The sequence below is a fragment of the Bufo gargarizans genome, chromosome 2, assembly GCF_014858855.1.
Source record: "Bufo gargarizans isolate SCDJY-AF-19 chromosome 2, ASM1485885v1, whole genome shotgun sequence".
In the NCBI taxonomy this organism is placed as follows: domain Eukaryota; kingdom Metazoa; phylum Chordata; class Amphibia; order Anura; family Bufonidae; genus Bufo; species Bufo gargarizans.
Window position 1 is genome coordinate 520,760,153 of NC_058081.1, and position 14,033 is coordinate 520,774,185.

At 48.3% G+C, this 14,033-nt stretch overlaps 1 protein-coding gene across 2 annotated transcripts in view; it reads left to right on the forward strand.

The window, feature by feature from the left end:
- KDM5A (lysine demethylase 5A) overlaps window positions 1–14,033 on the forward strand; it is a 68,080-nt gene that overhangs the window by 26,961 nt on the left and 27,086 nt on the right. For both annotated transcript variants that reach the window (XM_044281393.1, XM_044281392.1), the window contains exons 17-21: window positions 2,154–2,304; window positions 4,052–4,169; window positions 5,643–5,998; window positions 7,103–7,241; window positions 7,322–7,501. In XM_044281393.1, the coding sequence (XP_044137328.1) occupies window positions 2,154–2,304; window positions 4,052–4,169; window positions 5,643–5,998; window positions 7,103–7,241; window positions 7,322–7,501 (944 nt within the window). The remainder of the gene's footprint in view (window positions 1–2,153; window positions 2,305–4,051; window positions 4,170–5,642; window positions 5,999–7,102; window positions 7,242–7,321; window positions 7,502–14,033) is intronic.

Sequence of the window (14,033 nt, forward strand, 5' to 3'; positions counted from 1 at the left end):
CAGTCAGCGGTTTACAGAGAACTGAGTTTTAAGCGCACAGTGAATGGTGCGCTTTAGGGAGGAAAAAGTATAATAAAAATATCAAATTAATAAATAAAGTACAGTACAGACTAAAAGTTTGGACACACCTTCTCATTCAAAGAGTTTTCTTTATTTTCATGACTATGAAAATTGTAGATTCACACTGAAGGCATCAGAACTATGAATTAACACATGTGGAATTATATACATAACAAAAAAGTGTGAAACAACTGAAAATATGTAATATTCTAGGTTCTTCAAAGTAGCCACCTTTTGCTTTGATTACTGCTTTGCACACTCTTGGCATTCTCTTGATGAGCTTTAAGAGGTAGTCACCTGAAATGGTCTTCCAACAGTCTTGAAGGAGTCCCCAGAGATGCTTGGCACTTGTTGGCCCTTTTGCCTTCACTCTGCGGTCCAGCTAACCCCAAACCATCTCGATTGGGTTCAGGTCCAGTGACTGTGGAGGCCAGGTCATCTGGCGCAGCACCCCATCACTCTCCTTCATGGTCAAATAGCCCTTACACAGCCTGGAGGTGTGTTTGGGGTCATTGTCCTGTTGAAAAATAAATGATGGTCCAACTAAACGCAAACCGGATGGAATAGCATGCCGCTGCAAGATGCTGTGGTAGCCATGCTGGTTCAGTATGCCTTCAATTTTGAATAAATCCCCAACAGTGTCACCAGCAAAGCACCATCACACCTCCTCCTCCATGCTTTACGGCGGGAACCAGGCCATTCCTTGTGTTCTTTAGCCCAAACAAGTCTCTACTGCTTGTTGCCTGTCCTTAGCAGTGGTTTCCTAGCAGATATTCTACCATGAAGGCCTGATTCACACAGTCTCCTCTTAACAGTTGTTCTAGAGATGTGTCTGCTGCTAGAACTCTGTGTGGCATTGACCTGGTCTCTAATCTGAGCTGCTGTTGACCTGCGATTTCTGAGGCTGGTGACTCGGATGAACTTATCCTTTGCAGCAGAGGTGACTCTTGGTCTTCCTTTCCTGGGGCGGTCCGCGTGTGAGCCAGTTTCTTTGTAGCGCTTGATGGTTTTTGTGATTGCACTTGGGACACTTTCAAAGTTTTCCCAATTTTTCGGACTGACTGACCTTCATGTCTTAAAGTAATGATGGCCACTCGTTTTTCTTTACTTAGCTTCTTTTTTCTTGCCATAATACAAATTCTAACAGTCTATTCAGTAGGACTATCAGCTGTGTATCCACCTGACTTCTCCACAACGCAACTGATGGTCCCAACCCCATTTATAAGGCAAGAAATCCCACTTATTAAACCTGACAGGGCACACCTGTGAAGTGAAAACCATTTCAGGTGACTACCTCTTGAAGCTCATCAAGAGAATGCCAAGAGTGTGCAAAGCAGTAATCAAAGCAAAAGGTGTCTACTTTGAAGAACCTAGAATATGACATATTTTCAGTTGTTTCACACTTGTTTGTTATGTATATAATTCTACATGTGTTAATTCATAGTTTTGATGCCTTCAGTGTGAATCTACAATTGTCATAGTCATGAAAATAAAGAAAACTCTTTGAATGAGAAGGTGTCCAGACTTTTGGCCTGTACAGTATCTTAGAAAAAGTTTTATTGGGGCATTAGGGACCTTTATATATATTTTTTTTTTTATGAGGGTTTAGTTACTCTTTGAAGATGTTCCATGGGGGGGGGGGGGGGGGGGGTTTCAGGACTCTTTTTTCCATCCAAAATAACAGAAACCAGACGCAATGCTGCTTTCCGATATTTTTATTTATTTAAGTCTATTGACTTAAGATTTAAACGGAATATCTTTAAAGTGTTCTGTTTGACTTTCCGTTATAGCCATTCCATTATTTTCATCACATTTGAACGGAATGCTAAAACAGAAAGGGAAACACTGATGTGAACTCCCCCTTTGTGTGGGCATTGTCACATGCACAGCTCCAGATAATGACTGGCTTCAGCAGTGATGTGGCCACAAGCAGCACGTCACTACTGAAGCCGGGGACCAGAAGACAGAGGCAGCAGAGGAAGTGTGGAGCAAGTAAGTATAAATGCTTTTCAGGAAGAAGACTCCAGGCATCACATAAAATATAATTATTACAGGAAAAACCCTTTAATAAAAAGCTCTGATCTGATTTGTAGACATCATTGAGTTGAAGGTCATGCTGGAGGATGCAGAGGACAGGAAGTTCCCAGAAAATGAGCTCTACCGAAGGCTCAGAGATGCAGTAAAAGAGGCTGAAACTTGCTCATCCGTTGCTCAGCTGCTTTTAACAAAAAAGCAGAAACACAGGTGAGATCTTTTTATTTCTGTCCAAGTCCTATTTGGCAACAGTTAGCAGCCAAGGCTGTTGAACATGCTGGGAGTTGTAATCTTGCAACCGCAGGCGAGGCACATGTTGCAGAGCACTGTGAAAGAATAGCACAACATGCATCACTATCTTCTAGTCACAATGACAGACACCACATTAGGACTCATGATGGATAACTTTTAATTTTTAAATTACATTCCGTGCTACCAAACATGCAGAAGAATACAACACCACATAGCTTTTACATCCAGAGATGTCTCCATTCGGACCAGACTGCCATGATGACTTCTTTCATCCATTTCTTGTCTCTGCAGAGTTTGATGCATACACAACTTGGTTTCCTACTTTTCCATCATCCTCCGCCACCTTCTAAACACCCCATTCTGACACCTCCAATGATGTGCCCACATACTGAAAATACTAGCATCATATTGATAGTGCGGTCTTCAATAATTATTGCCACACAGTGTTTTCTGAAAAATAATTGCACCCTGCACATTGGGCCTTGACAGTAACAGTGCCGTAAACATAGAGTCCCCCAAAAATAATTGTGAGTAGCTAATAGTGTCCTAGGGTCCTCTTCACAATAATAGTGCTCCAAAAAGTCCCTCCAATAGTAATAATTCTCTACCAAAGTTCCCTTAATCATTGTAACCCCAATAGTGCCCCTAATAGTAATAATGTCCCCCATTGTGCCCATAGTAGTAAGAAGTAAGTGCCCATAGTAGTAAAATTGTTCCCCATAGTCCCCAATAGTAATAAAGCCCACCATAATTCCCCAGTAATATTAAATCCCTGTATGATACCCCTAATAGAAGTAGAGGCTACCATAGTGTCCCCAGAAGTAATAGACTGTCTATAGTGCCCCCAGTAATAAAGCCCCCACAGTGTGCTCCATTAGTAAATATGTTCTCTAGTAGTACCCCAGTAGTGTTAAAGCCCACCATAATGCTCCCAGTAGTATTAAAGCCTCCACCGTGTGCCCCAGTAGTACATATGCCCCTTTTTATTGTCCCTAGTAGTACTGCTGCCCCCTAAAGAGCTCCCAAGTAGTAATGACACCCGCCATAGTGTCCTCCTGTAGTAATAAAGCCACCATAGTATGCCCCAGAAGTAATAAAGCCGCCTATAGTTCCCCTAGTAGTATTAATGCCCCCTATAGTGCCCCCAGTAGTAATAAAATCCCAATAATCTAATAACACAAGCTACTCATAGTGCTGTTTGTAGTATTAATGTCCCCAGTAGTTCTGCCCCAGTTATAATAATGACCCCCTGATAGTACCCTAATTGTGCCCATTGCCCTAGTAGTATTGCCCTAGTTATAATACTGACCTCCCCAGTGGCCCAATAGTGCTGCCCCAAGTACTCACCTTCATGCCACTGTCTGCAAAATCGTGCAGGACACAGGCCTCTTCCAGCCTGCACCATGAATTGCTTGCAGCCCGGGTCAGGTTGACAGTCATCATGTCGGCCTCTGGTAGGCTGCAGGTCTTGTGCCTGTAGGCTGTGAGCAGTGGGGCAGGGAGATATCAGCTATTGTGCCCTGCCTGCAGCATTCTACTCTATCCCTGTCTTGAAGTCCTGGCAACCAGCAATGAAACATTGCTGGCTTCTAGGGCAGTGCTGCGTACCCCCTCAACCCTTGGTGCTGTGCGTACTGCTCTAGATGCTGCTTTTCTTTAATATTGCAATTTTGTTCACTTTAAACTTGTCCTCTTGTTCTGACAGTAAGCTGAGCCAGGACTCTGGGAAGACTCGTACTAAACTTACTATGGAAGAACTCAAAGCCTTTGTCCATCAGCTGTTCAGCCTGCCTTGCATCGTCACACAGGCCCGGCAGGTTAAGGTTAGTTTTTATTTTTTTTGTTTTGTTTTTAGATAGCAAGATTAATGGTTCTCTATTTAGTTGACTGACGAACATTCCTTCAAAGAAAGTTATCTCCTATCCATAGGATATTGGTTGGATCTGACCTCCGAAAAAAATGGAGCAGCTGGTTGAATATGTGTACTGATGCTTTATCTGTATGGGACTGCCAGAGATCTCCTGCCAGGCCCATAACGAATGAATGGTACAGCAGTGCGCATGCTTGACCAGCCACTCTGTTCATTTCAGGAATGCAAAGCCCCCTTTCTCTTGATTGCATAGGTCCCAGCATATAGACCCCAACCAGTCAAATAGTTATTCCTTATCTCCCACTGAGCGAACACCTATTTCCCATTCTGTGGATACGGGATAGTTACTTCTAACCGAAATACCTTTTTAACGTGCCATATTTTAAATGTACTTTCTATGCCGAGCTATGATTGCTTGACCTTACAGGACCACCCCCTAAGGCTGCATTATTAAAGGGTATCTGTCAGCAGATTTGTAGCTATGACACTGGTTGACCTGTTACATGTGCTCTTGGCAGCTGAAGGCATCCGTGTTTGTCCCATGGTCATATGTGCCCGCAGTCCTGAGAAAGACGATGTCATGTCTTCAGGATTTCCTTAGTATGAGCAGGTGACACAATTAGTGTCAGTGCATTAGGACTTACCACATGCATTCATTCTGTGGGATACTCTCAATTCTTGACCGGCAGGTGGGCCCTGAGGACTGGTGTTGAGGAACACTGAGCCCCTATTACTAATATGGGCGTTGCTATTACTCCTTGAGGCTCCGTGCTGTCTGCAACTGTTACGTCCTCTGCACTTTGATGTACATGGTCAGGTAGTGAAAACCTCATGGCGTCTGGCCTTATCAATCAAATTTTAGAGGACGTGGCGTTTGCAGAGAAAGTGGAGCCTCTAGCCCCCATTGCTTCTCGAGGCTCATTTGAATATATTAAAACATTTTCTCTGCAAAGTGGGCACAAGTAAACATGGGACCAACACGGATGACTTCAGCTGCCAAGCGCACATGCAACAAGTCAGCGAGTTTCATTGGTAATAATCTGCTGACAGATGCCCTTTTAAGAGCTTATGATGAAATGTCCCCTTCTGATTTCTGTATGGTGCTCTGTTGTCATATATCGAAATCATCATTCACATCTGTATCTACACCGTATTTGGCTTCAACAGTGACCGATGGGTGTAACAGTTCATATGCATTGGGATTTGAGTCCATAGTTCACCTGAGAAAAATTGGAGGTGGACAGTTTTTGATCAGAATCTTAGTAGTGCAGCCTCAGGCTATGGAACTGTACATTAGCGTGATCTGCTATCAAAGAAAAAAGTAGGTCTCTTCTAAATGTGGTGTCTCAAGTTCTAGAACTTGAACCGTTGTGTGGGCAAAAGCTAAAATGTAATCTCAAGAGTTGTTTATGTGCTTTTTACATAGAATTTGCTTGATGATGTGGAGGAGTTCCATGAGCGTGCACAGGAGGCAATGTCTGATGAAATTCCAGATTCCAGCAAGCTACAAGCTCTCATTGATATGGGATCCAACTTGTATGTGGAGCTCCCAGAGCTACCTCGATTAAAACAAGAGCTGCTTCAGGCACGGTGGTTGGACGAGGTGCGCCAGACTCTGTCTGAACCCCATAAGGTCACTTTGGATGTGATGAAGAAGTTAATAGATTCAGGGGTGGGTTTAGCTCCTCATCATGCTGTAGAGAAAGCAATGGCTGAACTTCAGGAACTGCTCACAGTGTCTGAGAGGTGGGAAGAGAAAGCCAAATCCTGTCTGCATGCTCGGTAAGTGACAATAAAATGGGTTTATTGGAATGTGCTGCATGCTGGTGGAAAAGCGGTTGAAGGGGTTGTTTCACTTGAGACTTTAGTGGCATATCGCTATCTCCAGAACAGCCTTTTATTCATTTCTATGGAACTGCCGAAAATAGCCAAGCCATTTGTTTCGGCTATCTCCAGCAGTCCAATAGAAGTAAATAGAGCCGTGGCTGTGCTTGCACGGTACACTCGCCATTAATTTATATGGAACATTCGAAAACGGGAGAGCTCACTCGCTCGGCTGTTTTTGGAACTCCCATAGAAATTAATGAAGAGCATGCTGCGCTTGTGCTCATTCTGGAGATAGATTAGAGTTCCAGCTCTGGAAACTGAACCTGTCTGAAATTGGTGGCATGTCCTAGCGATATGCCACCAATGTCTCCGATGAGACCACCCCTTTAAAGCCATCTTTGGATTTAGTTTGCAGATTATTAGCAGATACTAATATAATCTTGTGGTGTTGATCTGATTATGCTTCACTTCTTTCTCAAGAATCTGAATCCCTTGCTAGGTTTAGGTTGGCGTCTGCATCTTATTTATAGGCTACCGACTGTCCTAAATGAATAAATGGCCTGGTATTTTAACTTTAAAGGGGTATTATGGTTGTTAGACGTTATCCCCTATTCACAGGATTGGGAAAACAATCAGATCAGTGGGGGGTCCTACCGCTGGGTTCTCCACCATTCACGAGAACGGGGGACCGGTGCCCCTTGCTGCCCCCTAAAATGAATGCAGCAGTTGGTCAGGCATGCGTGTGGCCGCTCTATTCTTCTCTATGGGAGTTCCGTGGAGTACAGTGCTCGGCTATCTCCTGAACTCTGAAATTAATAGAACGGGCATGTGCAAGTGGCCGCTCCTTTTATTCCAGAGGGCTGCAGGGGTATGATCGTGGAGGTCCCAGAGGTCGGACCCCCACCGATCTGATAGTTATGACTTATCCTGTGGCGAAGGGATAACCTCTAACAATCAGAATACCCCTTTAACTTGTCAATAAGCAAGCATAGGTGCATCGTATTTGCAGGCATATACCTGTAACATTTGAAATATAATATTCACTTCTGTCGCTCCTAGGCCACAGCACAGTGTATCCAGTCTGGAAAGTATTCTAGCAGAGGCGAAGAACATCCAGGCTTATCTGCCCAATGTGTTGGCACTGAAGGAAGCTCTGCAGAGAGCTAAGGACTGGACCTCAAAAGTTGAAGCCATTCAGGTAGCTTGTTACCAACCACATCTGCTTGCATTGTAATTCATAGTCTTGATATATCAGTATTTGCATCTGTCCCCTTGCAGAATGGCAGTCACTATGCATACCTGGAGCACCTGGAGTGCTTGCTGAGCAAGGGCCGCCCTATTCCTGTGCGTCTAGATGCCCTTCCACAATTAGAGTCTCAGGTTGCAGCGGCCCGAACTTGGAGGGAGCGCACTGGTAGGACTTTCCTGAAGAAGAACTCAAGCTACACATTACTACAGGTGAGAATAAAGGTGAAACTTGAAAAATTTTAATATTGTGCAAAGTTCATTTATTTCAGTAATGCAACTTGAAAGGTAAAACTAATATATATGAGAGACTCATTAGCGAGATATTTCAAGCCTTTATTTGTTAATTTGGATGATTATGGCTTATAGCTTATGAAAACCCCAAAGTCACAGTCTCAGGTGCCCTTTGCTCAGGGGGTATGGATTAATTAGCTGACTAGAGTGTGACACTTTAAGCCTAGGATATTGAACCTTTTTTTCACAAAGTTCTAATTTTAAGCTGCAGTAATGCAACTCCTTTTAAGTTGCATTACTGAAATAAATAAACTTTTGCACGATATTCTTATTTTCTCGTTCATATCATTGGGGGACACAGGACCCTGGGTATAGCTTGCTGCTGCCACTAGGAGGCGACACTAGGCTGAAAACTGTTATCTCTTCCCCTGCCAGATATACACCCTCCAGCCTGGAGAGAGCATATCAGTTTTTAGCTTGGTGTCGTAGGAGGCAGACCTCCCTGCTTAGCAGGGTGGCTCTTGTGATTTGGTTTTGTTTTGTTTTGTTTTTTGTTTTTGTTTTTTACAGGTTTTTGGAGGGGACACAGAGTCGCAGGGCTTCTCTGTCTCCCTGGGAGGCTGGCCGGTGTCTGTTGTCCCACCGCCTTGCCTCCCCCAAGAGGACAAGTGGACCAGGGCCACCTGCTCCAAACCCTTTACTGCCCGGTCCCCTGCCACTTCGGTGCCAGCGGCTGTAGAGGTGGCACTGCTGGTCTGACAAGGAAGGGTGAAGATAACAGATGAAGACAGGTGAGTATGTTACCACCGGCAGCCCTTCCTCCCTTTCTACTCCTCGCAAGCCCCAGAACAGACCTGGAGAGGGGGTAGTGTTCTGGCGTCATTTCGGGGGGTTAACTGCCACCGCGCGCAGGCGGCGCTCGGACATAGTCAATTCTCGGCTGCTTGGCGGGGGTACTTTTGGACACAGGGGGCAGGGGCTTGAGGTAACTCACCCCAGTCATGCTCCTCAGCATCCAGAGGAGGAGGAACCATCTTTCATGAGATACAGGACCTGGGTTACCGCCATTTCTGGTAGGACTATCGCTACCCCCTCCAGCGTAGAGTATCTGTGGCACACATGTCTGAACCGGCCAATACCTCCCCTCAGGCCACCTGCAGGGCCACCTACTATGCCTGCACTTCGTGCAGGGAAAAATTCCCTCGTGGACAGGCAACATCTCTATGTTCTGCATGACATGCGCCTGCACAGAGCCATCCCTCCCCACTACGGCCTACAGAAGTACAGGACCATTCTGGCTGTGTGGAACCTGACTAGGCAAAGGCCCTGTCCCGGGCAGTGGAAGACCTTTCTAAAATCTCCCACTCCACCCTTTCTCTAATGGGTTGTTTAGTTGAGAAATCGCCACCGGTACAGTCTACACCGTCTCGGGGCGTACAATCCAGGAGCGGGCTTCCTAGCAAGCGTCCCAGAGCAGGTCACCATTCCACTCTGACGCTTCAACCCTCCCAGTTCCTGATCACAGGCGTCCTCCCTCTTAGGTGACACGCTGTCGGAGGGGGGGATTGTGGATTCGGATGCAGAGATGGATCCGGAGCAATCTTCCCAGATTGCATTCATGGTGGATAGTCTAGTATCTGCTATCTGTGACACCTTCCAGGTACAAGAGGACCTTCACTCCACCAGGGGGTGTCATTTCTGCATGCATAGCAGGCCCCTAAATCTTTTCCCTTGCACATCGACTTTTCTGTGGTTGTAGCAAAAGCTTGGGACCAGCCAGGTCTGCGCTTTCTGGTTCCGAAGCGGCTGGACCTGCTCTATCCTTTTTCAGCTGAATGCGTAAAAAAATTGACCTCTCCTCCGAAAGTGGACCCAATGGTCGCTCGATTAGCGAAGAACACTGCTATTCCGGTGGCAGATGGCTCCTCTCTCCAAGACCCGCTGGACCGGCGCATTGAATCGCTTTCCAAGTCTGTATTTGCGGCCCGTGGATCAGCCCTGCGACCCATGTGGGTTGGCAAGGCGGTCTCGGAGTGGGCCCTCCGTTTACACCAAGACCTGGCGGCGGATCTCTTAACTGCGGAGCTCCATTCCTTGGCGGTTCAAATCTCTCAGACAGGGAAGTACCTGTGCGAGGCGGCTTTGGACGCTGGTACTATGGTCGTGCGCTCTTCGGCTCTCGCAGTATCTATTCACCGGGACCTCTGGCTTAAAGTTTGGGAGGCAGATTCCTTCTCTAAGCCTCCCTTTTACCGGGTCTCGACTCTGGTTCCCGCTCTACGAGATTATAACGGAAGTGACGGGTGGGAAGAGCATCTTCCACAACCTAAGGCGAAACGTTCTTTTCGTCCTAGAGCTGCTTCCTCCCGTTATCAGTCATTTCGGCGGTTCTCTGGCACCCGTCCGGCAGCTACCTCTGCAGCCAGACCGCCCACACAGGACCAGCGTTAAAAGCCATCCTTTAAGCCCCAGCCGGCCTGGCATTCGCGGGCTCAGCCACCACGTTCCTCTTCCGGAAAACAGTCTTCCGCATGAAGGTGTGCCCCTCACCCTCCCCCCCACACGGCAGGGGGGTCGTCTCCTCCTCTTTTAGGAGATCTGGCGAGCTCAGATTTCGGACGCATGGACACTCGAGGTCGTCACCTCGGGTTACAAAATAGAATTCAAGTCCATCCCTCCCAACAGTTTTTTCCTCTCACAACCTCTCGGGGATACAGTTCAGGCTGCCGCATTCTTTCAGGCAGTCCAATCTCTTCTCACATGGGGGGTGATAACTCCGGTGCCGCTAGAGGAAAGGTTTACGGATTTTTATTCAAACCTGTTTGTAGTTCCCAAAAAAGAGGACGAAGTCCGTCCGGTGCTGGACCTCAAGGTGGTAAACCGCTTCCTCCGGATTCAACAGTTCAGGATGGAGTCCCTTTGCTCCCTGGTTGCTTCATTGGTCCAAGGGGAATTCATGGCGTCCATAGACATTCAGGACGCCTACCTGCACGTCCCCATCGCAGCCGTTCGCCAATGTTTTTTTTTCTTCGTTTCGCTGTTCAGTCGTGCTATTACCAATTCGTCGCCCTGCCATTCAGCCTGGCGACAGCTCCGTGGGTATTCGCGAAGGTACTCACTCCCCTCCTGGGCCTTCTGCGGTCCAGATGCATTACTCTACTGCCTTATCTGGATGACATTCTGATTAAGGCTCCGACAGTCACGCAGTGAGAGGAAAGTCTTCGAATCACCCTGGACACTCTCTCCCGCTTCGGCTGGATAGTGAATCTGTGGAAATCCTCCCTCAAGCCGTCCACCTAGATCAGATTCCTTGGCATGGCGCTGTATTCGGGCGCGGCATTGTTACGCCTACCACAGGACAAGAGACTGGACATCCAGCGGTCGGTGCGTCTGCTACTACGGTGCCGCAGTACGTCTATCCGCAATTGTATGCGGGTACTGGGGGCCATGGTGGCCTCCTTCGAGGCAGTCCAACACCAGGTCCTTTCAGCGTGCCATTTTGTCCTCTTGGGACAAATTTCCAGATTCACTGTATCGGGAGATTCACCTGTCTCGGCAGGTACAGTTGGCACTCAGTTGGTGGATCGTACCTGCGCACCTGGATATGAGGAAATGTTTCTCCCAGTCACATGGACGGTTATTACAACCGACGCCAGTCTTCACAGTTGGGGCGGAGTCTTCGCCATCCGGACGGTCCAGGGCCTTTGGTCTCAATCTGAGTCCAAACTGCCCATCAACATCTTGGAGCTTCGGGCCATTTATCTATCCCTTCGCCATTGGACTTCCCTCCTGCAGGGCCGTCCGATCAGAGTGCAATCGGACAATGCCACGACGGTGGCTTATGTCAACCACCAAGAGGGGACCCACAGCCTGGCGGTGATGAAAGAATCCGCAAAGATCCTGCAGTGGGCGGAAGACCACGTTCCGGTGATATCTGCGGTCCACATTCCAGGACGGACAACGGTGTACTCGGGGGAGTGGTCTCTCTATCAGGAGGTGTTCGAGGCTTTCTGCCTCTGGTGGGGACGTCCGGACGTGGACTTGATGGCATTTGTGCTCAATCACAAGCTCCCGTGCTTCTTCTCTCGCGCAAGGGATCCCGAGGCGTGGATGCTCTCGTGGCGCCATGGGACAACTTCTTGTTCCTATATGTCTTCAAGCCCTTACCTCTCCTGCCCTGGATTCTGCGCAGAATCAGAATGGAGAACATCCAGGCTGATTGCTCCAGACTGGCCTCGCCGAGCCTGGTATTCAGAGCTCATTCTTCTTCTAGGGGACGCGCCTCTTCCACTCAGGGCCGACCTTCTTTCACAAGGTCCAGTTTTCCACCAGAATTTGGATATACTATGTTTAACGTCGTGGCTATTGAAACCTTCATTTTGAGACAGAAGGGTTTCTCTGATGCAGTCATTCAGACCTATGATTAGAGCCAGGAAACCCTCCTTTTTTGAAGATTTATTACAGGACTTGGAAGTCCTTCCTGCGCTTCTGTGAGGAGCGCGATCTTCCTCCCAGACTGTTTTTCCTACTTAATAATCTGGCATTTCTGCATTCCGGATTGGAGCTGGGTCTGGCGCTTAGTTCGTTGAAAGGACAGATCTCTGCCCTGTCCATTTTTTTTCCAGAGGCTCCTGGCCGGGTTCTGTCCGATCAAGACCTTTATGCAGGGGGTGGCTCACACGGTGCCTGCTTATCATCCCCCCTTGCATTCTTGGGACCTGAACTTAGTTCTGGGTTCACTCCACTCCGTTTGAACCTCTGAGAGAGGTCTCCCTTCGCTTGCTCTCCTGGAAAGTGGCCATCACATCTATCCGGAGGGTTTCAGAACTGGCGGCGCTTTCTTGCAAGGAGCCCTTCTTGGTGTTCCATCAGGATAAAGTGGTGCTTCACCCAGTGCCATCTTTTCTCCTTAAGGTAGTATCAGCTTTTCATGTTAACGAGGACATTGTTCTGCCCTTGTTTTGGCCGCAGCATTCTCATCCGAGGGAGGTCTTGCTCCATCGTCTGGATGTGGTGCGGGCTTTGAAGACTTACCTGTATGTCGTGGCCCCCTTTCGGCACACGGACACTTTGTTTGTTGTCCCAGAGGGTCCTCGTAAGGGTTTGGCGGCCTCCAAGGTAATGATTGCCCGGTGGATTCGATCGGCAATTGCCGAGGCTCATCTCTCCAGGGACAAGGCGCCTCCTCCTGGGATTACGGCTCACTCTACCAGAGCGGTCGGGGCTTCTTGGGCTCACCTACACCACGCTTCTGCGTCCCAATTAGGTAAGGCGGCGACCTGGTCCTCCTTACACACCTTCACAAAGTTTTACCGGGTGCATTCTTTGGCCTCGGCGGATGCTGCTCTGGGCTGCAGGGTCTTGCAGGCCGCAGTGCAGTGACTTCCAGGGAGTTGCTTTCTTGGGGGGTTTTGCCTTCCCTTCCCGGGGACAGCTTTAGGACGTCCCACGGTCCTGTGTCCCCCTATGATATGAGCGAGAAAATTTAGATTTTTTTTAATCTTTCTCGCTTTATACATTGGGGGACACAGCACCCACCCAATGTTCTTAGTGCGGCATGTGGGGTCCAGGGGGTGGCCAGTTGGAACCTTGTTTTTGGTTTGATATTATGGCAGTGTGCAGTTCTTGTTTGGTTTTCAGTTTAATTTCTGCTTCTCCTACTGTTGGTGCACAAACTGATATGCTCTCTCCAGGCTAGAGGGGGTATAGCTGGCAGAGGAGGAGCTAACAGTTTTCAACCTAGTGTCGCCTCCTAGTGGCAGCAGCAAACTATACCCACGTTCCTGTGCCCCCCAATGAATAAAGCTAGAAAGAGATTTTACAGGTGAGTTCACAAAAATCAAATTTTTCCAGTTTCACCTGTGTATGGACTCGTACCTGGTTTGCTGCAAGTTGTGGCTTAGTCACTAATCATCTTAACCCCTTAAGGACTCGGCCCTATTTCACCTTAAAGGGAACCTGTCACCCAAAAATCGCCTATTAAGCTGTTTACAGTACCTTATAGTGCTGTATAGTCGTTTCCTGATGCACTTTTTGTTAGTTTTGCAGCATGTATGCTCAGTCAGAAATCGATGTTATATTCAGCTGCTGCCCCGTGCTTCAAGTCAGGCTTGAAGTCACGGGGGCAGCGGCCTCGGCGTCTTACATGGCCCTCTCCCCGCCCCCTGCCTCTGTGACTGACAGCCGAAATCCGATTCCGGGACCGCGCTCAACGGCCGCATGCGCAGTAAAGGGCGGCAGGAGCGCGGTCCCGGCTGCCGCGCGTACTACGCGCCGTCTTACTTTCGCCGCACTGCGCATGCGCCCGACATCCTGTATCAAACGCGCCCGCGCCCAGATGCCGGGCGCGGGCGCGTTTGATACAGGATGTCGGGCGCATGCGCAGTGCGGCGAAAGTAAGACGGCGCGTAGTACGCGCAGCAGCCGGGACCGCGCTCCTGCCGCCCTTTACTGCGCATGCGGCCGTTGAGCGCGGTCCCGGAATCGGATTTCGGCTGTCAGTCACAGAGGC